This window comes from Solanum dulcamara, chromosome 9, assembly GCF_947179165.1.
Source record: "Solanum dulcamara chromosome 9, daSolDulc1.2, whole genome shotgun sequence".
Lineage (NCBI taxonomy): Eukaryota > Viridiplantae > Streptophyta > Magnoliopsida > Solanales > Solanaceae > Solanum > Solanum dulcamara.
Genome location: NC_077245.1, coordinates 62,097,152 through 62,120,125, shown reverse-complemented (window position 1 = coordinate 62,120,125; position 22,974 = coordinate 62,097,152). Strand labels below are relative to the sequence as shown.

Genomic DNA, 22,974 nt, shown 5'->3' with positions numbered 1-22,974 from the left:
GAAAGGATCAATGAATCAATACCCACATACCTTAGACTAAAGTTTAAAGAAAATAAACATAATTTATCATATAATCAAAATACTTTAGGTATGAGAGTGGAAGGAATACTCTTATTGAAGCCTTACATACCTAAAATTTGAAATGTTACTCAGAATCGAAGGACTTAATAAACACTTTTGAATCCTAGTATTTTCTCCTCGCCAGAGCATTTTGTGTACTATCCAGAGTATTTGAATCACCGGAATAGTATTTCTACACTACTACGAACTAAAACTATATTTTTAAAATGAGAAAAAGAGTGTATAGAGAGAAGAGTTGCTTGAGAAAGCTTGATGAACAAAATGATGAAATAAGGTGGGTATTTATAGGTTTGAAGGAGGGACCTAACAATAATTAAAATAATTATAAAGAAAAATCTGAAAATTTAATGGAAGATTGTGATGTCATGGGTGATGTCAAATGAAGGACTATTGATGGCATGGTGATGTCAAATGGATCTACATCTTTTCATGGTTGGTGAGATGAACCTTATTTTAATGGAATACCCTTTTTCGGAGTTGCGTTTGAAAAAAAATAACTTCCTTATTAGGATTTGGTGTCTCATATGAATTGTAGCTCTAGAAGTATATTTTCATGTCGTTCAAGAATTAACCAATTTGGAGCACCTACAGTGAAATATGATTTTTCTTTTACAAACACTCTATTTCATTATAGCACCATATCTTGCAATAATTAATTTATTTGACATACTTAACCTCAAAAACGTAAATTATAGTCTTCACAAAAGTTATAGGTAATGATGTTAGGGTTATTCAAAAATTTGAATCACCTATTTTTGACCATCCTATTAAAAATAATGCCCAAAATACTGAAGAGATATCATTTTCATCAAGAATTGGAACATCATATACGATGTTTTTAGGGGGTGTTACATATCCAATAGCTTCCTATAGTAACAACATAGCTAAGAATTCCATCACCCGGACATCGAACCGTGGATGAGTCTTAAAAAGGCAAAGCAGCAGTAATCTCCAAATAGTCAATATGGATAGCCGAGCAAAGAAGTCCAGCGCTCGGACCTCGAACCACGGATAAATCTAAAAGGGGCAAGAGTCCATAATCAGATAAGCCATCTCCGTAGAGGATAAGTGGGCAGCATGACCAGACCTTAAATCTGTTGTGATAGTGGCTACCAAAAGATATCATGTCATCTCATTATAAATAATTCATTGTGGATATACTTCCAGTCTAGGATAGTTCATTTAATACTTCTGAGCTTGACCCAAATCCGATCATGAATCGTCAAACGAAGTCCCGAAGCACAAATCATCTACGAACAAACCTTAATAAGGGAGCGAGATGTAGAAGGTTGTCAAGCTGAGTTAGCGACTAATCTAAGGATCAACTACCAGAACCAAGTCTGTTATTCCAGTCTACAGGGAGCTAAGACATCTGTATCGACGTCAGAGTAAAACCAAGGCCTAACGGCCATAGTTATTGTGAGTCTATGGCAACACTAGTCTAAGCCTAGACTAATGTTACGACCCAAGCCTAGGTCCTAGATGTGACACGGAGAATAAGACACCCGGAGGTACCTCCCCCAAGCCTCTTAGCATTCATTAAGCATTTCATTGGTAATGATAAATAAATCAAGCAAAAAATAAAAGGGATGTAGGGACTAAGGAGCTTCATATTTAATAAGAGTAAAAGACAACATAACATCTTTTTCTATGTCCAACCATACCTTCTACATTAAAGACTTGGCAGGGGCTAAGACATGTCCATAACTCACCCTCAAAATAAGTGTCAAGAAATGCCTTAATAAAAGTCTTAATGTTCTACATAACATAAGCTTAGAATAAAAAGGATGTTGTTCTCGAAACATGGAAACTCACCACAAGCAATCTTCAAACTAATTTGAGATAGCCACGTGGAGGAGGTCGAGGAGCGACGCCGGTTCCTACATGGTAATATTATGTAGGCAAAAGTATGCGTTAGTACTTTGAATGTACTAAGTATGTGAGTATGCTATGAAATGAAAAACATAAGAGAGACATGAGTAAGCAATATGCATAAGTAAATGCATGTATTAGACATCATCATATGAAGCCTTAAAATATTCATTTTGTGGGGAATTGACCATAACCGACATTTAAGACCATGCGAGCTATTACATGGAATCCAACATAACCCCATACGTTGGCACAGGGAGACTACTTGTCGGGTAGAACTCCGTCAACTTTGATTATTTCTTTAAATTTGACTTTAAGGGCTAATTGTGGATCCACTAGCCTAAATAGCCTACAAGGGCTCCTATGTTGGTGCATAGTTAATGCAACATGAGACTTTACTTAAGGACCCCTTAGATCGAGTCCACATCTACATGCTACATTCGGTGCTAGGTCAATCCCAAGGAATAACATTTATATATCATAATAACATAAGCATTGTATAACTTTAGACATCAAATAATCATCAGTGGAATAGCTCGTTAAAACATTTCATTTGATTCAAATATGTGAGAATTGTCCTTTCACATTGAATCCTTTCTTTGGCTAAAAGCCCATTTATCATCATTCAATCATTTCACAAGACTCCCTTAAACATAGGTATTTGCTTCATAAACTTTTATTTGGAGTCAAAACTTTCAATTCAACTTCATTTCAACATAAGAAGACTAGGTGGGTTCATTTAGTATAACTTTCAAACACATTTAATGCATGATAGTGATGGAAATGCATCATATGAAATATTTTAAAACAACCCACCATATACACTTTAAAACTACCTTTCAAGCCTTCATATAAGAACCTTGATAAACTATTCATTTCATGTAAATAAGAATCAACATAAGTCAATATAGGTAAATAAACTTTAAATATTCAAGAATCTATGCATTTGGAATCGTAGTATGAAAATCTATAAAAACTCATCACTTGAAATTGAGAGTCAACATACATATATATCAATAGGAGTAAATAAACTTAAAATATACCATAATCTATGCATTTGGAGTCATCATGTAAAATTCCATAGGATTTTATCATTTAAAATTTAAATACTAAGTTGAGAAAACATTTGGGCTCCATGGGTGGAACAAACCAAGGATGAAAACCCACATACTTTAGAGTAGAACTTGAAGAAATCTAGATTATTTTTGGTCCAAAATGGGAAGCTTGAATCCTTTGAGTTTGAGAGAAAAATTGGAGGGGATGATTTGAGAGAGAGGAGGATGAAGTTTAGGGTTTTGGGGAGGTGAAATATTGCAAAAATGACCCCAAAACGCGTCTAAGTTTGTATATATTTATTTAGGTAATTGTCAAAGATGCCCTTCATAAAACAAATCTGGAAAACGAGCTCAAAACCATGCAGGCACGATAGTGGCGCTCCCGCCAAAGGCCGAATTACTGCAGGTAGTTTTGGGCACTCAGCTGGTGTGCCGCGCCAAGGGACAAACTACTGTAGCTAGTTTTGGGCACACTGCTAGCGCACCGCGCCAAGCCCATAAACTGCTGCAACAGTAGTCTTTGGTAAAATGATCATAACTTTTGACTCTGAACTCGGAATGAGGCAAACTTGGTGGAGTTAGAAAGAGGACTCAAAAACCTTTAATTTGATAAGTTATCTAACACCAAATTCCTTATATAATAGGAGATATGAGCATTTGAAGTTGACCCTATTCCGGACTTACACGAAAACTTAGCCAATGGAAATTCTTTGGACTTGCCTTAGTATAGAAATATTCAGGGTGTTACAACTAAGGACAACATGCTCATAATCAATACCATAAAAGTCAAAGCAAGACTACAAGGCATGGATTATAAATGTAAAACTAAGCACATGCTCAGAAGAACTCGAAATTCCCATAAATAAACCTAAGACATGATTTCTAAAAACCTAAGTATGGTTCAATATCTATGCACCTCAATTTCCAACAATTCCACAGGAAAACACATAATCAAGCTCAATCTAGGGAAAGAAAAGTCATAGCCTACCTGTAGGCTGATCGCGCATGCTCTAAATCACAAAACCGGAGCTTTTTCCTTCCTAATGTCCTTTGAACGCTGCCACACTATCACAAATAGGTACACAACATTAATACGGTCATTTTTACATTAAAATTACTAAATTCGGTGATTGATCAATTTTAGAGTCAAAAATAGGAATATGGGAACCGCTCTGGTAATTCCAGAATTAACTCCATAAAAAGATCCTAAACACTACCTTGAACTTGTGTTCCAAAATAAAATATAATTCGGGGCTCAAATCATCCCAAAAAACAACATGGAATAAAAATCACATTTTCCAACATTAAAGCACAAGGGATAGCAGCTAAATACGTATTTTTCCCTCAAACGACGGGTCTCCTACACTTTTTGATCACCAACGCACGTAGGCACGATAATTTCGGATGCCTAGGACTTTGAATCACCAAAATTGGACACAAGATGAGGGAGAAAACAAACCTTGGAGTTACCTATAATGGTTGAGTTTGTCCTTGGTCTCTCATTAAAAGACCAAAGATTTAGCCTTCGCGAATGATGCCTAAGTGGCCCGCGATCGCAGAAGGAAACTATCCAAGTCCTTGAAGCCCCACAAGCTAGATATTCTATACAGGCAACTCTTCACTAACAGCTACCTTGGCAATTCCAAAACCATGCCATGAACTCCGCAAATACAGAGGGCCTCCTGCGAATGCGGAGGGAGAGAAAACAAAGCTCCACGAATGCGGCCCCAGTCCTACGAACATAGAGGCTTACCCAACTGACCTCCATGAATGCAGCAAAGGTGTCACAAATATGGAGAGTAGTTTACCTGGCCTCACGAAGGTGGACAATATTTCAGCTAGCCTCCACGAACAAGACCATGAGCCTACAAATGCAAAGGGTAAAATACCTTTGCACCAGCAAGGTACTGCATCAGCTAGTTTTGCAAAGTCCAAATCTCCAAAGCGGTGCTCGAAATTCGTTCAGAATCTCTTGTGCGCAAATGAGATATGCTACCCTACCAAATTCGTGTGCACAAATGAGATATGCTACCCTACCAAACGAGATATTCATCCGAGTGCATTTTTTAAGAAAGTTGACCAAAGCCAACCTTAGGCCAAATTTCACAGGCTAAAGTGCCAAATGGACTCAAACTCATATCGATTCCTCGGTACTCGTGTAGATTATGATACAGGCCTAATTTGGCTATTTTGAAGCTAATAGAACTGTCAGAATCCCTTGCTGAGGTCGTTTACCTGAAGTAGTGACTAAAACTAACTTTTGAAGTTATAAAAGCTCCAAAATAAGGAAACAGGCCTAAAACCCAAACGAACGACCAGGCGACCGAACAGTCAGTGCCAACAATTCATAAATGACTTGGGATTGCTATAGGAATGCTCTAAATGATGAAATGAATATGTTAACTCAAAAATTACCTGAAGTGTCATTATAACATCTACTACTAAAAGAACTTTCATCCATGAAAGTAAGAGTCAAGAAGTACCTGAAGGCTCAGATAAGCTGGGGAACTTCTCCCGCATCTCCTGCTCGATCTCCCAAGTAGCCTCCTCTACTGGATGATGTATCTAATGGACCTTAGCCACAAGAATGGCTCTAGATCGCAACTGCCTCAAATCTCTGGCTAGAATGGAAACTGACTCCTGAATAAAGGTCAGACGATAATCTAACTCAACCGCATCATACTAGAGCATATGTGAATCATCTAGAACATACCCAAATAACATCGGTACATGGAAAACTGGATGAATAGCTGAGAATACTGAAGGCAAAGCTAACCCATAGGCAACCTCACTAATTGTCCTTAATATCTCTAAAGGTCCAATATACGTGGGGATATGCTTTCTCCGTATCCCAAATCTCATCACGCCCTTCAGAGGCAATACTCGGAGGAATACTCGACCACTAACTACAAATCTTAATGATAGACGCCTGCGATCCACATAACTCTGATATCTCTCTAAGATTTCCTGAACCTATCCTGAATCACCCTCACACAATCTAAGGCCTCCCAATCAAGTTTGTACCACACGTCCTTGACTTTGTAGACTCAAACCAACCAATTGGAGAGCAACAATGCCTACCATCAAAGGCCTTAAATGGGGCTATCTAAATACTAGAGTAGTAATTGTTATTGTACGTAAACTCTTCCAAGGGCAAGAACTGGTCCCATTGACCCCCAAAGTCCAAAACACTGGCCCACAACATACCCTCAAGAACTAGAATAGATTGCTCTAACTAACCATCAGTCTGCGAGTGAAAAATTATGCTGAGATCAGTACGGGTACCCAACTCCTCCTGAAAATCCCTCCAAAAGCTAGATGTGAACTATGGGCCCCGGTCTAAGATAATAAGAACAGGCACACCATGAAGATGAACCACCTCCCAAATGTAGATACAGACCAATCTCTCAATACTGAAGGAAGTATGAACCGAAAAAAGTGTGCTAACTTGCTCAATCGATCCACGATGACCCAAATACTATCAATACCTCTGGAAGTATGAGGCAAACCCATAATGAAGTCCATGGTGATACACTCCCATTTTCACTCAAGAATAGTTAATATTTGAAACTCACCACCAAGCCTCAAATGCTCGGCCTTTACCTCATGACAACTCAAGCAACAAGAAACATAATCTGTGATGTTTCTCCTCATACTGCTCCACCAGTAATGCTACCTTAAGTCATAATACATCTTAGCTATGCTCAGATGAATAGAGTATCTGGAATCATGGTCCTCGCTAAGGATCAACGAGATCAAACCCCCAATTGGCGAAATATATAAGCAACCATTGAATCGCAAAACCCCATCTGGATCCAAGGTAGCCTGACCAGTGTCACCTCTTAAAACTCTAGCTCGAAGTGCTACCAACTCCTCATCCTCGAATTGTCGACTATGGATCCGATCTAGTAGAGATGACCGAACCCTCACATAAGCTAGCACACGCCTGGAATTTAAAATATCAAGCAGAATGATCATGTTGGCTAAGGACTGGATATCCAAAGCCAAAGGTTGCTCCACAATAGAAAGGAAGGCTAGACTACCCAAACTCACTGCCTTCCGACTCAAGGCATTTGCTACTATATTCTCCTTGCCCAATTATAGAGAATAGAGAGATTATAGTCCTTTAAGAGCTCAATCCAATAGATCTTCCTAGAGTTAAGGTCCCTCTGGCTCATAATATACTGAAGGCTCTTGTGATTAGTTTAGATCTCACAACACACTCCATAAAAGTAATGCCTCCATATCTTCAGCGCAAAAACTACTACCTTTAACTCCAAGTCATGAGTGGGGTAGTTGCGCTCATGCATCTTAAGATGCCTCAATGGATAAGAGATAACTTGTCCATATTGTATCAGTACACAATCCAAATCGACGCCATTTGGCGCTTTAGCCTTTGAAATTTGGTGTTTTAGCCTTTAAAATTTGGCCTAAGTTTGACTTTGGTCAAAATTCTCAAAAAACATGCTTGGATAAAAATTCCATCTGCTCAATTAGTTTTGAAATGTAGAGTTTGTTCTAGAATGACCCTTTGTTGACTTCCCGAGGCTTTCGGTCTAATCACGACGCCTATTGTGGAAGTTGGCTAAAAATAGCACTTGGGTGTGGACCCACTTTTTATTAAAATAACCTTATATGGGAATTTTGAATGCGTCATTAAGTACGGAACATTAAATTTGGTGGGGTAGCATATCTCATTTGCATGTACAAGATTCTGAATTAATTTTTAGCACCCCGTCAGAGATTTTTAACTTGGCAAAAATTATTGATGCAGGTGGTGCTAGTGCAGGACATGTTTGGCCTTCGCGTTTGTGAGCCACTATGGCTGCATTCTTGAAGCACCGGATGCCAGGCCTTTGCATTCGCGAACCAGGGGTCACGATCACGGATCTCAGGTCCCTTGGTTTTTGCAATCGCGGGCTTCACATCACATTTGCAATGCCCTTTTTGTTGACACTTCACGATCGGGGCCACTTTGGCCACGACCGCGATGAATAATTCTCTTGTCTTTTTAATTAAGATAAGAGACGCAATCAGCTAGTGTCTCATATATTCAAAGAGCGATATCTAGAGCTAGAGAGCTCCATTTTAGGCGATTCCAAGTTCCAAACGTCTAAAAACTTTATAGATTTATGGGGGATCAGTTGGAAGGTGTTGGGAAGGATTCGGTTGGGGTATTTTTAGTGTGTTCACTGCTGTAATTGTGGGTTTTGAGCTTAAATTTGATAAATTATTGCATGAGTCATTTGGGACTGTTTCGAACCCCAAATTGTGTTCTATTTTGGAACACAAGTTTGGAAAAGTGTTTAGGACCTTTTCACTGAGTCAATTATGAAATTACCATAGCGGGTCCCACTTTCTCATTTTTAACTATGAAATTGATCTATATCCAATTTTAGTAATTTTAATGTCAAAATGACCATTTTAACATTTTGTGCCTATATTTGATAGCGTGGCAGCATTCAAAGACCGTTAGGAAGAGAAAAGCTCTAGTTTTGTGATTTGGAGCACACGTGATCATCCTACAGGTAGGCTACGGCTTTTCCTTCCCTAGATAGAGCTTGACTATATGATTGCCTGTGAAATTGTAGGAAATTGGTGTGGATAGTGATTGAACCATGCTTAGGTATTTAGAAATCATTCCTTAGGCTTATTTTGGAAAATTTTGGGTTCTTGCGAGCATTTGTTTAGTGTTACATTGATTATTTATGCCTTGTAGTCTTGCTTCTGACTGTTTGTTATTGATTATGAGCATGGTGGTTTTAGTCTAGGATTAGACTAGTGTTTCCATAGAGTCACGATAGTTGGAGCCATTAGGCTTTGATTTTACTCCGATGTCGATTCGAACGACTTAGCTCCCTGTAGATTGGAATAGAGAGTTGGGTCTAGTAGTTAAGCCTTAGATTAGGCGTTAACTTAGTTGCCAGCCTTCTACCCTCTCTCTCTCTTTTTACTGTTCATTCATGGGCGATTTGAGTTTCGAGCCTCATTCGGTGATTCAGGACTAGGTATGGATCTAGCTTGGAGGTTTGAATGGATTATCTAAGAATAGAAGTAGCTCCACAGTGTTTTCACTATGACGGGATGATATGATAGTTGTTGGTAGCCTTTATCATCGCAGATTCAAGATATGGTCATGATGCCTACTCATCCTTTATGGAGATGGCTTATCTGATCATGAATTTTTTTCCCTTTGATACTCATCCGCGGTTCGAGGTCCGGGTGTTGAACTTCTTAGTTGGGCTGTCCATATTGATTGTTTGTAGATTACTACTGCCTTGCCCCTTTAAGACTCATCCGCAGTTCAAGTTCCGGGCGCTAGATTTCTTAGTTGGGCCATTGCTATTAGATACTATGGGTTACTTGAAAGGTAACCGCAGTTCGAGGTCCAGGCTACATTTTTCTGGCTATGGATTCAGCGTTTCTCATTTTTAGTAGTTTCAGCAATTTTTTTTATCCATCAAGCTTATAAGCGTCCGCTCTGATTTTTATTTAAACTTGTGGATGAGTGTACCTTCTGGGCTTATAAGGTCCAGTTAGGTGAGTTAGCTTTAGCTAGTTTCTTTAGTTCCTTACACTCGTGTGCATCTCCTTATTTTATATTTCACTCTGTTATTTATGTCAGATTCTATCTTTTCCTATTGCTTTTACATTTCAAGCTCAATCAGCCTATGATGCCTACTGGTTACCTATTGTTTTGGTACTCATATTACATCCTGCATCTATTTTTGTAATGCAAGTCCAAGCACTAGTTATCAGCGCTGATTCGGGCTAGTTGCAATCTGCACTGGAGATGAGGGTGAGCACCTGGCATTTTGGGATCTTCCTGTCTCCTTTTGTATATATATTTGATTGTCTTTTGCTTTTTGAGACAGCTTTTGTTTCTATAGTCCACTTTTGGGACTTGTAGCAGTATTGTATAGTAGCTCTGTACTTGTGACTTTCAGGTTCTGGGAGGGATCATATTTTGTTATATATAGTTATTAGTGTGCTTCCGCTATTCCTGTTGTTCCTGTTATTATTTTGGTATTGTTTTGTTTCTATCCTTAATCCCATTAATCGCAATTTCGAAATACGGGTTGGCTTACCTACTGGGGAATATAGTAGGTGTCATCATGACTCGAGAGATCGGGTCATGACAATAGTGAAGAAGAAATTTAAGTCTAATACCTTCTTATTTTATTGAATAGAAAAAAGAAATAGTACAATTTCAAACTGCAACTTTGTATAAGTTCAAAAGTAGCAAATTACATAGTAAAGTTGCATTAGAAAAATTACATATGCAACAATAGTCTTTCTAATTTTGTTATGATCTCTTCAGGTTCTTTCGTTGGAATTGAAATTTGTTGGTCAAGTTTTTCAACATCGCTTCCACCTCATATAGCATTTTGTGTAATTATAGTAGTCTTCTTCATTGATCTCTAGTTGATTACACTTTTTTTAATTCCACTTTAATCCAATCTCTTAATAATACTGCATTTTTGCAAACTATTTCCTGCTAATGAGTGATTGTGTTCTCCTATTTGAAACCTTTCAACATTAAAAGCACTTTCACCAGCTGTAGATCACACTTGCTTTGTGGTCCATTTCCATGTGTTTAAGTAATCCTCATATTCTACCTTGACCTATTCTTAGTTTTAAATTTGTAATATTTTTATAAATTGCTTCCTCTTTGTCCTTATCCTTTTTAAAATATGTCATGCATCTGACTATGATTTTCGTCCTATTGGGCCTTTTCTCATTCTAGGTGGAATATGAGGGTTCCAGTTCTAGCTTTAGATTTACTATAAGGTAGAGTTGTAACGATTGGATTACTGGGTGTGGCATCTAAATTATCTTCTCGTCAATATTTAAATAATAAATTTAATCTTTGCAAGTAAAACCCTTGTAATTAAAATTACAAAATCCAATATGTACCTTATAGGATGTTACCCATAGGAACGTACCCAATTCCAAACATTATTATTATGCAAGTAAATGATTAAAGCTAAAAAATTTGGCCAAAAACATTCTTAAACTATACCCCATATTTAAACTACATCCTTAAAATATTGTTTTTGGCACAAAACATCCTCCAAGTATTTGAAAGTTAATAATTTTCATCCTTCTGTTAGATATTGTCAAAAAATTAAGGGATCCTACAAAAACACGTGTAGTTTCCGTGACTATCGACAAAAGTTTTCTTGCATAATTTCATTATCTTCTATAAAAAGCTCCTGAAGAAAAGAATATTAAAAATCTTGAACGCTAGTGCTTGCTGAAACAAAAAATGTTAGGATGGTACGAGAATACTTGATCTGCTCTTCTTCTCATTTACCAAAGTCGGAGCTTAATTATCTTCACCTTTTTCAAAGCCAAATTGTAGTTAGATCAATAATTTTCTAGGGTAATCTGATATTGAGGTTATCAAAATTCTGATTATGTCTCGCATTTAAGTTTCATTCTCCATTATTAAAAGTGGAAGTCTCCAGCAAATACTGCTTCTAGCAAATTCAATTGAGAAGAAACATATTTCAATTGACAAGATTTTTAAAATTAAATAACAGGAAAAATAATTTTTTTTAAAAAAAAACTGTGAATTAAAATTTTTTACATGATGCTAAACTCAATTGCCGAAAAAGTTCACAATGATATTTTTGGCGTATCACAGAATCAGAAATGCTAAGGGGTGACTTAATTTTTGTGGGATCTGTTAGTTTCATAACAAATTCTAGTAGAAGGATGAAAGTTATTAGCTTTTAAATACTTGGAGAATGTTTTCTGCTAAGAATAATATTTTAAGGATGTAATCTAAGTTTTGAGTATAACTTAAGAATGAAATTGGCCATAAACTCAAAATAAAGTACGATAATTAAAATTTAATAATAATAATTCAAACTAAAGATGGAAGGAGTATACCAAACGTGAGAAAGAGAGAGATTTGTGAGAAAATGTAGAAAAAGAGGTATTTATAGTTGAGAAATAGAGTTAAAGTGTAAATTTACTAACTTGATTTAGTTGATCCATGATTTACGTTTCATTTTTCATTTTTTTTTTTCATTCATTTCGAGAAATATATCGATCAATTTCTTCTTTTTCGATTGAGATGTATAGACCTTGTTCATGAATTAACGAAAAATATGCAAAAGCATAAGTTGAAAAATATTAAGAGGGTAGGGGGGTGGTAGGGGCCATTTTAGCCATTACTAGCCTTTCTTCAATGGCTAGTTTTGCAAAATGATCATTGGTGAAGTGACTAGTTTTTGTCAATTTTTTAAAAAAAATATGGGATGAGTTGAAAGAGGTCCAGGCGGGATAAAACAGTATGGGAGCCGTCCCTTATCGATCCCTATGTCCTTACGCTTATCCACATCCCCTTATATTTACTCTAATAAAGAATGAGCGGGGCTGATCGAAATCGGGATTGGAACAAGCCGAGTCAGGACGATCGGATCCATTAGACCATCTTACTTTATATCCATTATTTGTGCCTCACCCGACTAAACCTTTCCTATTCGGTTAAAAAGGTATGTTAGTTTATGCATGATCAATCTATTAATGGACAACTAATTTTTACTACATGAACTTGGGTCAACTTGTCGAACCTCCATTTTACTTGTGGGAGATATCTATCTTATCTTTCATGCTCGCACGAAGCATGTGAAAATAGACTTTCACTTTGTCTATGTTATTTTCAGTTCATCTCTTCTAAAGATCAGTTAACAGACACCTTTCAATATTTAGTCAAAGTTGTTGACTACCTATGTATACATGTAGTAAGAGTTTTTTTTTATATTGATTGATTGCCTTGAAGCTTCTTCATATCTTTTCAATATCCTTACTATCTAATTTAAGGATTTTCTATATATTCAATATGATAGTGTCATCTTCATATGTTAAATGATTTAACAGTGATGACCAAATAGAGACACCATATTTCCCAAATTGTTTATGCTCAGATAAAGAGTTTAAACCGTAAATATGACATTAGGTTATATGATAAACAAGAAAATGATAAGGGGTCCACTTGCTTACTACCTCTGCTTGATTAAAAAAAATTTAGTAGTTGTCAATTAATTAACTTAGAATATCAGGTATTGACATCAATTTTTATATCATGGTAGTAAACTATTTTGCAAACTTTGTGCCTCTAAGCTAATCTATCATATGTCTTTGACATATTTAGTTTCAAAATCACGTTGCAGGCCTACCTATGATTGTTATATTCGCCTAACCCATCGGTGGCCCCTGAAAGTTGGCACCAACTTTCACTTAGATACCTTAACTAAGCTTTGTTCATTTTAGACACCTCAAGTAAGGTTCTGATGTGTCATTTTGATACTTTTTTTTACAATCACCCAAATATCTAAAGTGTGTGTAATACACTTGACGCTGATGTGTCAAAGTGACCAATTAAATGAAGAAACGTGACAGATATATCAAAAATAATTTTAAAATAATGACTTTTGATTAGAAAAAAAGTGGTCATTAACTTCATTTAATTGGTCAGTTTGACACATCAGCGGCAAGTGTATTACACACACTTTAGATATTTGGGTGATTGTAAAAAAAAGTGTCAAAATGACACATCGGAACCTTACTTGAGGTGTCTAAAATGAATAAATCTTAGTTGAAGTGTCTAAGTGAAAGTTGGTGCCAACTTTGAGGGGTCACCGATGGGTTCCGCCTTATAAGAACTTCTGGTATAAGTCATGTTTTATTTTATTTATTTTTAAAAAGTAAAATATGTTTTGAAAATTTATATCTTTACACATTTTCAACTTCAAATCAAACTTTGCGTGAATCAGATTTTTAGATTATTTTTTTTATAAACGGATTATTTTCTTGTAGCAGAAGTGGCACCAAGGGCTGTGGTTTCATAAACCCATAAAAATGGTAATTTTAAGCAAATAGCAATGGACTAAATCTAGTAATTTTTAAAGATAGATATTTTAATTTACTTATTATACATAACAAGTATATTATATTTTGTATCAGATCTTTGTCGTTTAAATTCTTGCCAAAGCCCTTCTCACACAGCTGCTCCATCTTTTTCTGCGGTGAATTTCTAAAGAATTTCCTTCTCTCGTTGTATCAAATTGCATGTTGTTGAGTAAATACAATGTTGGAGGTTTTGATGGCTTCACTAGTGTCTTCTATCCGAAAAGAAATGCTAGAAAATAATAGGTAAAATGATGTACATGCATTGGCACTGGCTTTCTTTGATGATGCTAATTTATCCAAGTCATTAACTCACACAAATTTAATTATGGTTCTCAAGAAATCAGATATTATACTTTAGCAGATATGAAGTCAATAAGTCTGTCAAATTTCATCAACAAAGTGATATCAAAAGTGGTACATGACAGACTGAAAGGGTTGTTACCTTCATTGATTTCATCAAATCAATTAGGATTTGTCAAGAAAGGAGTAACTTTGAAAAATATCACTCACTCAGGAAATAGTAACTAATATAACAAGGCGGAACCCATCGGTGGCCCCTCAAAGTTGGCACCAATTAAATGAAGTTAATGATCACTTTTTTTCTAATCAAAAGTCATTATTTTAAAATTATTTTTGATATATCTGTCACGCTTCTTCATTTAATTGGTCACTTTGACACATCAGCATCAAGTGTATTACACACACTTTAGATATTTGGGTGATTGTAAAAAAAAGTGTCAAAATGACACATTAGAACCTTACTTGAGGTGTCTAAAATGAACAAAGCTTAATTAAGGTTGTCTAAGTGAAAGTTGGTGCCAACTTTGAGGGGCCACCGATGGATTAGGCCTTCTTATAAATATCTAGAACACCAAACCGTACTAGACAAACATGCTTGCTTCATCGATGTCATTTATTATCGGTCAACCCAAAATCCTGTTTCAACCAAATACAACCGAAAAAAGAGGGGGGAAAGGCTAAATATGGATTAATGTTGGGTCGTAAATAGATGCGGTACATTTTTGTAAAAGGATTTTTTTATATAAATTATGAAAGTTTGGGGCATTTTTAAAATGTTAAAATAGTCCCAGTGTTCATATTTTGGACCAAAAAGAGGTCTGAAGCAATATTTGAGATTTAAAGATTTGATTTTCAAAATCTCCCGAAACACAAATAAATTCTATAAACAAGGAAGATATTTGGAAAAAATACTTCCAAATTTTATGTCCAAATGGGAGCTTAATACTCCCTCCAGTTTTTCACAGATAGGGAGGGGGGATTTTTGACAACCAAACTATAAAGTTTAGTTCCAAATTCAACACGGCAAACAAGTAGATGCTGTGGTTGCTATATTACATAAATTACAATGAAAGGATTATAATTGTAATGGTAGAACTCAAGAGTAGAAAATACCAGGAGTAACTCTCTGAACAAAATTTCCTGGAATTTTCTGACCTATAATTACTCAAAACTGTATCTACTAGTAGCTTGACGAGAGCCAATAATCCAAAAAATGAACATACAAGAAAAATAACAATTCCTTTGTTCTCCATGTGTACCTGATTCCTTTGAACCTTTTCTACCTCCTTCCTGCATTTTGATGCAAATGTTAGAACAACACAATGCAGAACAATAAGGATCCCGACAAATATTGAGCAAAAGTAAAAATAAATTTTCTTTATTAGGAACCGTTACTACGGGAAATTGGACTACTGTTCAATATATTCACTTCTAGCCATCTAAATTTTGGTTTTATACAAAATGTAAGGAACCAATACAGTTTCATTTGATTAATAAAAAGAGGAGTAACACAAGCAAATTCACATTAGTAAAGCTTTGTCGAGATAGTAATGTTTCATACGGATTAGTTCATTACAATTCCTCTAGTTCATGCACGCAAAGTAAGACTTCTGTGTTCAAATTCCTCTAGTTCAATTGAATGTTGATTTGTAGTAGAGCATTTGAGCACTTCTGGTGAGATAATATCATGGCATGAAAGTTTCTTTCAAAACTACAGTTATTGGACATAAAACAATTCCTGCATTAATGTTCATTTCAGTCCACAGGTTCCTACTTCATACGTGCAGCATAGTATTATTAAACAAAAATGAAATCACACAATCTATTGCTTCCCAATTGGAGAGGGATAATTCCTACCTCATGTCAATTAATTATACCTACTATTCTACTCGTACAAACTAATACATTTCTTGAAAGATAACATAGGGCGGCGTCCTATCTTACAACAACAACAATAACATACGCAGCAAAATCCCACAAAGTAGGGTCTGAGAATGGTACAGTGTACGCAGACCTTACCACTACCTCGTGGAGGCAGAGAGACTGTTTTCGGAAAACCCTCGCCTCAAGTGCATCAATTCCAAATAAAAGAAGAAAAAACAGTCGAGAAAGCATAATGATTAATAAGAAAAGCAATATATAAAGTCTATGGGAGTGAAACAACAACAAATAGACTAGAATCAGGTCAAATAGACTTTAAAACAGGATGTCTATTTAAGATAGTAAAACATATTGGTCACAAATTGCGCAGAAGCCCTAGGGAAAACAACAAGGATAAATTTTAAAACAGGATGTCTATTTAAGATAGTAAAACATATTGGTCACAAATTGCGCAGAAGCCCTAGGGAAAACAACAAGGATAAATTTTGCTGCAGTTGAACCAGTTATTTTATTCATATTTTAAACAGAATACCAGATTCTTCATGCCTAAGTGAAACTTGTCGATTCTATTATTAGGAGAAAAATATACCTGAGAATAGCATTTCCCGTGATAATTTCTTCCAGCTGTGTGGAAACAAGGGATTTCCATGATACTAGGTCAACAACTTCTTTACCCTGAAAAAAGGCATTGTGATAGAATAATTTAGTCAATAACATTGGGGTAAACTTTACTATATTCTTATGCCACATACAAGAATCTGGAGGAAAAAAAAAAAGGAGAGCAAAGATAAAGAGGAAAAAATCCACATACTAAGGCATCCTTGCTGTGAGATAAACCCCTTATGTCGGACCTGATATTTTGAAGAACAAAGTCTTTTTCTCCCATTTCAGAATCGAAGTCTTTAAAAATCTTTCCATATCTAGAATTTAACTCTTCCAGGTATCGTTCCAAAACAGACAAATTGATATCCAGAGATCGCACTTTTTTCATCAGTATCTTCAGACTGTCCCCCGGCATCCTATTTACCTGTTGATGATGAATTTCTTCCACTGGGTCAGGCACATCAATTGTCATTGCTCCCTTTTTAACATCAGCTTTTCCAACAGCAAGATCCTTTTCCACTTCATCATTGACATTTTGAAAAGTTTCACCATGATTAGAAACATGTTGAGTGGGCACAGATTTATCCTCATTACTAGTTTGTTCAGAGATAAGATCCTCAAGCATAATTTCAACAGCATCAACTCCGTAGACCTCCAAAATGCTCAGGGTACAATAGAACTCTGAACCATAATGGCCCAGAAGATTCAGTTTAAGATATCTTACCCATTTTGGCTCTGGAAGAAGAAACCTCTGAGCATGCCTTACATTTCCAGCAGTAAAATTGCCGAGTTTGGTCCATGTGTCTGTAGGATAAATGGGACTACCAAGGAGCTCAAAATCTTTTAGGTTAGACGAGTGATGTTCAAAATTTGCAACCTCAACTGTATCCACAAGGGTTTCTTCTGACAGTTCGATGACAACAAACTTCTCTTCAGCTGAGCAAGGATTACGAAGGTACTTGTCCTTATCTCTGCTCAAGATGTTGGAAGCACCTTTTGCTTCCTTGTTGTAAGCCAGGACTTTGGCTCCTTTTGAAGCAGAAGCATAATTATACTCTGATCCTCCAGGCTCTAATCTATGTAAAATTCCTTCAGCCTGGCCAATTTTGTTCTGATTTTTGGCGTTAAATGCCTTGCTTTTGAATTCATCAAGACCTGGAGGCACGGCACGAGCAAATCTGTCATATTTTGAAGCATCCTTTTCTAAAAGTGGATTTCCCTCGCTAGCTTGTTCTTGAATTGCAGGACTAGGGTTTCTGTTTTGCAAAACATCCGCTGATTCTCTATCCGTAACTTGACTTTTCCCTGCCTGTGTACATGAAATCTTGACTGAATCTTCGAATTGGATTTCCTGTGATGAACTGTCGGTTCTGGGCAAAGCAGAACAAGTGTCTCTACCATATTGAGGTTTATTTTCTGTATATATTCTTACAGCAACAGGAAAATCTCCAGAGCCATCTACATTAAACAAACATGACATGTTAAAGGCGCGGATAAAAGCTTTTACTTCTGAATAACAGTAATGATGTGATGGAAGACAATTTCAACTTTTAAACAAACAAAACAGAAATGCTCCAAAAAATAAAAAAGGAATTGGATCAAGGGCATATTGTACAATTTGGTGAAACTTAATCACCTCCAACTTACCAAGGATATGACCCTAGGAAGTTATGGAGGTCAAGGATGAGGGTAGAAGGTTAGCAGGTAATCAAGCATCATTTAGTTTGTTTTGCCTATTGCATTATTTGTTGTTGCTTATGTTCTTTCGCTATTATTTTCAACATAGCTTATTCTCTAATACAATCCCTTTGGAAACCTAATTTGATATGCTTTATTTGAGCTAAGAGTCTATCGGAATTGGCCTCTCTACCTTCACTCCACCCTACCCAGATCCCACTTGTGGGATTACACTGGGTATGTTGTTGCGTGCAACTTAATCATCCTTTTCAGCTAAGTTGAACCTGAGGACTTAATATGGTACATAAATTCAGATTGATGGAACTAACCTTCATTAAAATCACCATGTCCAATCCACAAGTTCAAAAGGAAAACAAGTGCCCATAAAACAGCAACGGCAGAAAGAGAAACTTTATAAGCTCGATTCCTCCCGTATATTGCCTTCTCTAAAGCTCTTCTTTGCAGAAGAGCCCTGCGTGATCTCTGCATTGCACATGAAAATCTGATCTGCTGTGGCTCAAAGAGTAACAATCCTAAGAAGATGTGGTCAAATAGCCTACACCAGAAAAAGGAGACTTTTATACTTCAATCATCCCTAAAAAGCTCAATTCTCAAAAATTGGGCGAAGAACAGCATTGTTAATTGACAATGATGGACAAAAAATTATGAATTGCTAAGAAGCCTAGCGTATTGAGTACCTCACAAGTGAAAAATAAAGCAAGCACATGACTCAACACACTAAATCAAATAAAGCATTTGATGGGCCTTTACTCTTGATCAGCTGTATAACTAACAGCAAAGAAGAGGAAATTGCAAGAAAAACAAGAAGAGAGAATTACCGTTGATACCATATTCCATATAACAACAAAACAACACGTATTTGAAGAATAAAATCAAAGCAGGATCCAAATTTGGTGAGTGATTAGATCATCAAAGAGTCAAATAGTTGAAGGGTATTTCAAACATAACAAAGAAATCAAGATCACCTGATGTTCAAAATGGATAAATTCCAATATATAAAAAGAAAAGGCAAGCGATCTTTTTGCCTTGCCGTTTCAACTCCACATAATTCCAATCTAACGGCTTTCTCTTACACATCTACAATTCCTCTTATCGTTGATTCTCGAAAGAAACACTTGGAATTTGAACAAGAAGGATGGCTTCGTATATCAACAACTATGGACCCACTTCACAGTGAAAAATATACTCTCTTAATTTTCTAATAAGAAAACCCCAATATTCTAGTGAGGGAAGAAGTTTAGGGTCACATGTAATGCGATGACAATCCAATAATTGAAACTTAAAAACGGAGGATGACATGTAAATGCCAGCTGGACCAGTTGTAAAGGGGTAGATCTGATGAGCTGGAATCACCCACGAAAAGCGTAATCGGCGCAGAAACCGAGGTTTCCATTCAGAGTACAATACGTGGACGGCCTGCCTTTCTGCTGTCTGCCATTGCCCCACTTTGCGTAAATTACCACATTTCTATGTTAAAACCAAAAAAAGCAAGATTTTTACAATTTATAAAATTTAAAATAAGTCATACAAATATTTATATATATAAATATCAATTTATTAAAGATAAAATTAAAAAATTAAGTTAAAACTATAGAACTATTTCTTTTAGATTTTCTTAAAAGAAAATAAAATCACAAAATTAAGATAGAGAGAGTATTATGGGAAAGTGAATTAAAAGAGACTTTGAGAGTGTAAACAAAAAAAATAGGACACAAGTCTTGAAAATGAAGTAAAAGGAACTCTTTTTTAATTAGTGATAACGACACATATTTTAAAAACCCATAAGTTTTTAATAAACATTTTTTGGTTGTTTGAACTAAACAACTTAGGATTATTTAAAAAACTTCTGATTGTTTAAACAATTTCTGGTTGTTTGAACTAAACAACGTATGGTTGTTAAAACAACATCTCTCGATTGCTTAAACAACTCATGTTTATATAAATAACATATCTTCTTTCTTAAGTAACTCTCAATTGTTTTTCGACAAACTACGAAATTCTTTCAATATTTTGAATTTTTTTCATCAAATTTTTTTCATAATTTTACAATCAAATCGAAGTGAAGAAAAAAAATGATGATGACAACATCCAAAGAAGAAGAAGATGAAAACACAAAAAGTTGAAAAGAAAGGGAAAAACGCCGAAGAAAAAAGGCAAAGAAGTTAAGGAAGAAGAAGATGAAGGGAAAAAGAAACAAGAAAAGAAGAAAAAGACAGATTGATAAAAAAGTGATGGAGGAAATAAGAAATTTTGAATTTTGAAATATGAAGAGGAGATTTTTTGGGGTTGTGTTTTAATCTTTTTAATGTTTACCCTAAACTTTTAAATATTCTAATTCAACCCTCATTTCCCATAATTAACAAAGAAAAAAAAAGAAAAATCCTTTTTTATTCATTGAAACTCTTGTGTATCCCTTTTAGCTCGTTTTCCCAAGTATTATATTAATTACCTGTTCCATTTCATTTTATGTAAAAATATTTGACTAGACATTAAATTTAAGAAATTTTAAAAAAAATTAACACTTAATATACGTAGAATATCAAAATTAAAATTCTAAACAAATACTATAGTGCTTAGAGCTTCATACATCTTTTTGTCATGATCAAATCTAACATTTAAGCCGTGACAAGGCACCCAACAAATCAATACCCATCTTGCAAACCTTCTAAGCTAAAACATATCATACAATGCACAATGTGGAAGAGAAAATGATACTAAAATTATCTCAGATGGATAAAAGTGTGGAAGTACAATACAAGGTAGGTGAAAGACATAAGTATCATACAACCCAAGAAGTGACTAGGAGTCTGTTTAGAAAAGTTTTTTTAAAGTTGGAAATCACGATTTTTCACTTTAATCTTTTTTAAACTGTTTTATCTTAAAATGAGTATTCAAAAACACTTTCTTCATTTTACTCAAACACCATAAAAGAGCTTAGAAGCTATTTTAACTTTAAAAGTACTTAAAATAAGTCTATCCAAGCAAGCTCTAGGTTTCATTTGTTTGCACTTAATGGAGGTTTGAATTTTCATCATTCTGAGTCAATCCATTAAGTGTGTTTGGTTTTTAGATCTAAATCTTAATATTCAGATTACGCTAATTATGTGCATTTGTTTCTTTTTTTGAATAGTCTTTTAATGGATCTGAAAAAATTTGAACGAATCAGATTTGTAGGAGAGTTTTAATAGCATTATTGTTGAACTATGTATATACTTGAGGTCTTTTATTAAAAATTTATTTTATATCACTAATTTTATTGAGATTGTTTAATCATCAAACCTGCTTGTATGATCAAACCCGTTGTGAGATGTTCCCTAAAAAACAAATGAAAAATCATTATGATTATCTAAAGAAAAATATTAAGCTTGGTTGTCAATAACTAAAAGAACTGACAATATTTATGATCAAGCAATCAATATTATTATGATATCTAATAGTGAGTGGGATTAGTACATAAATGTTAGTATTATTTAATAAATTTTTCTCTTTATTTTGCTCGAAAAAAGGTTTGATTTTCCCATCAAAAGTAGTAGGAATTACATAAATCACATAGTGTTAATAGCTAATTACATCGTATCCCTACTATTTTCCAAATTACAAAAAAAAATTACATTGGGTGGAATTTGAATGCGTCCCAAAAATGTTCTGATACATCGCATTTCGATTTCGGATACATCCATCAATGTCTCGATACATCATATCTCAATTTCTGATACATTACTCAACGTCCCAATATATCACGTACATCCCGACATATCGCATAAAATGATGTATCCAAAAATAGAAGAGAGTAGAAATTTTTGTAATTTTTTCAAATGCTAGGAAATTTTAGAAAATATGGTAAAATAATTTGTGTATTTAGGTAATTTTTTCTTAAAAGTATGATCTCTTATATTTGAATATAGGCACATCCAAAAGCAAAATCATTGAATATTTTACCTCTACCCTTTTCAGATTTGTGTACAAAACTATTTGAAGGTTCAATTTCATCACGAGTACATGGTTGGAGTCTATATAAGTTATACCTATCCCCGTCCTAGTGTCTATTATATATCTATTACCATAAAATGATTGAGTTGAAGATCAAGTTGGTGACAAAAATGATGTAGCTCCTAATAATTTTTCATCCCAATCTACAGTTTCAAGTAAAAGAAAAAAATTGGGAAAGAAAAAAAAAATATTTTCATCTCAATTGGAAATTGATGAGAAGATGAGTATTGTTTTGGAGTTATTGATTTTAAAACAAAAGTGCGCCTTACTTTGAAAAATATAAAAAAAAATTAGATGGACTTGGATAGCAAGAACCATTATGTATACTGTTAGTATATTTTGTGAAAGTAACAGCTATAAAAAAGCATGGATGACGCTAAAGGTTCACAAGTTAGAGAATTGGATTAAGGCCATCGGGACAAACATAGAAATTCTTTAATTTTTCTAATTAGCTAGAATATATGTTAGGCATTGATAATGTGAAACCTTCTTTATTATTGAATTAATTAGATAAAAAAATTGTGAAAAGATGTTTATGTTGAATTCATAAAAAAATGATGTTACAATAATT

The 22,974-nt window shown here is 35.1% G+C and overlaps 1 protein-coding gene across 2 annotated transcripts; it reads right to left on the bottom strand.

Annotated features, from left to right (window-relative positions):
- Positions 1–15,226: 15,226 nt before the first annotated feature.
- LOC129902801 (SUN domain-containing protein 4) lies at positions 15,227–19,673 on the bottom strand. Of its 2 annotated transcripts, none has more exons than XM_055978208.1 (5): positions 19,379–19,673; positions 18,722–18,948; positions 16,924–18,173; positions 16,702–16,787; positions 15,227–15,521 (listed from the first exon to the last, which is right to left on the bottom strand). In XM_055978208.1, the coding sequence occupies exons 2-5, from the start codon at positions 18,879–18,881 to the stop codon at positions 15,293–15,295; spliced, it is 1,725 nt and encodes a 574-aa protein (XP_055834183.1). In that variant the 5' UTR covers positions 18,882–18,948; positions 19,379–19,673; the 3' UTR covers positions 15,227–15,292. The 2 variants fall into 2 exon arrangements, with proteins under 2 accessions (XP_055834183.1, XP_055834184.1); XM_055978209.1 differs by lacking the exon at positions 19,379–19,673 and adding an exon at positions 19,232–19,372.
- Between the last annotated feature and the right edge of the window lie 3,301 nt (positions 19,674–22,974).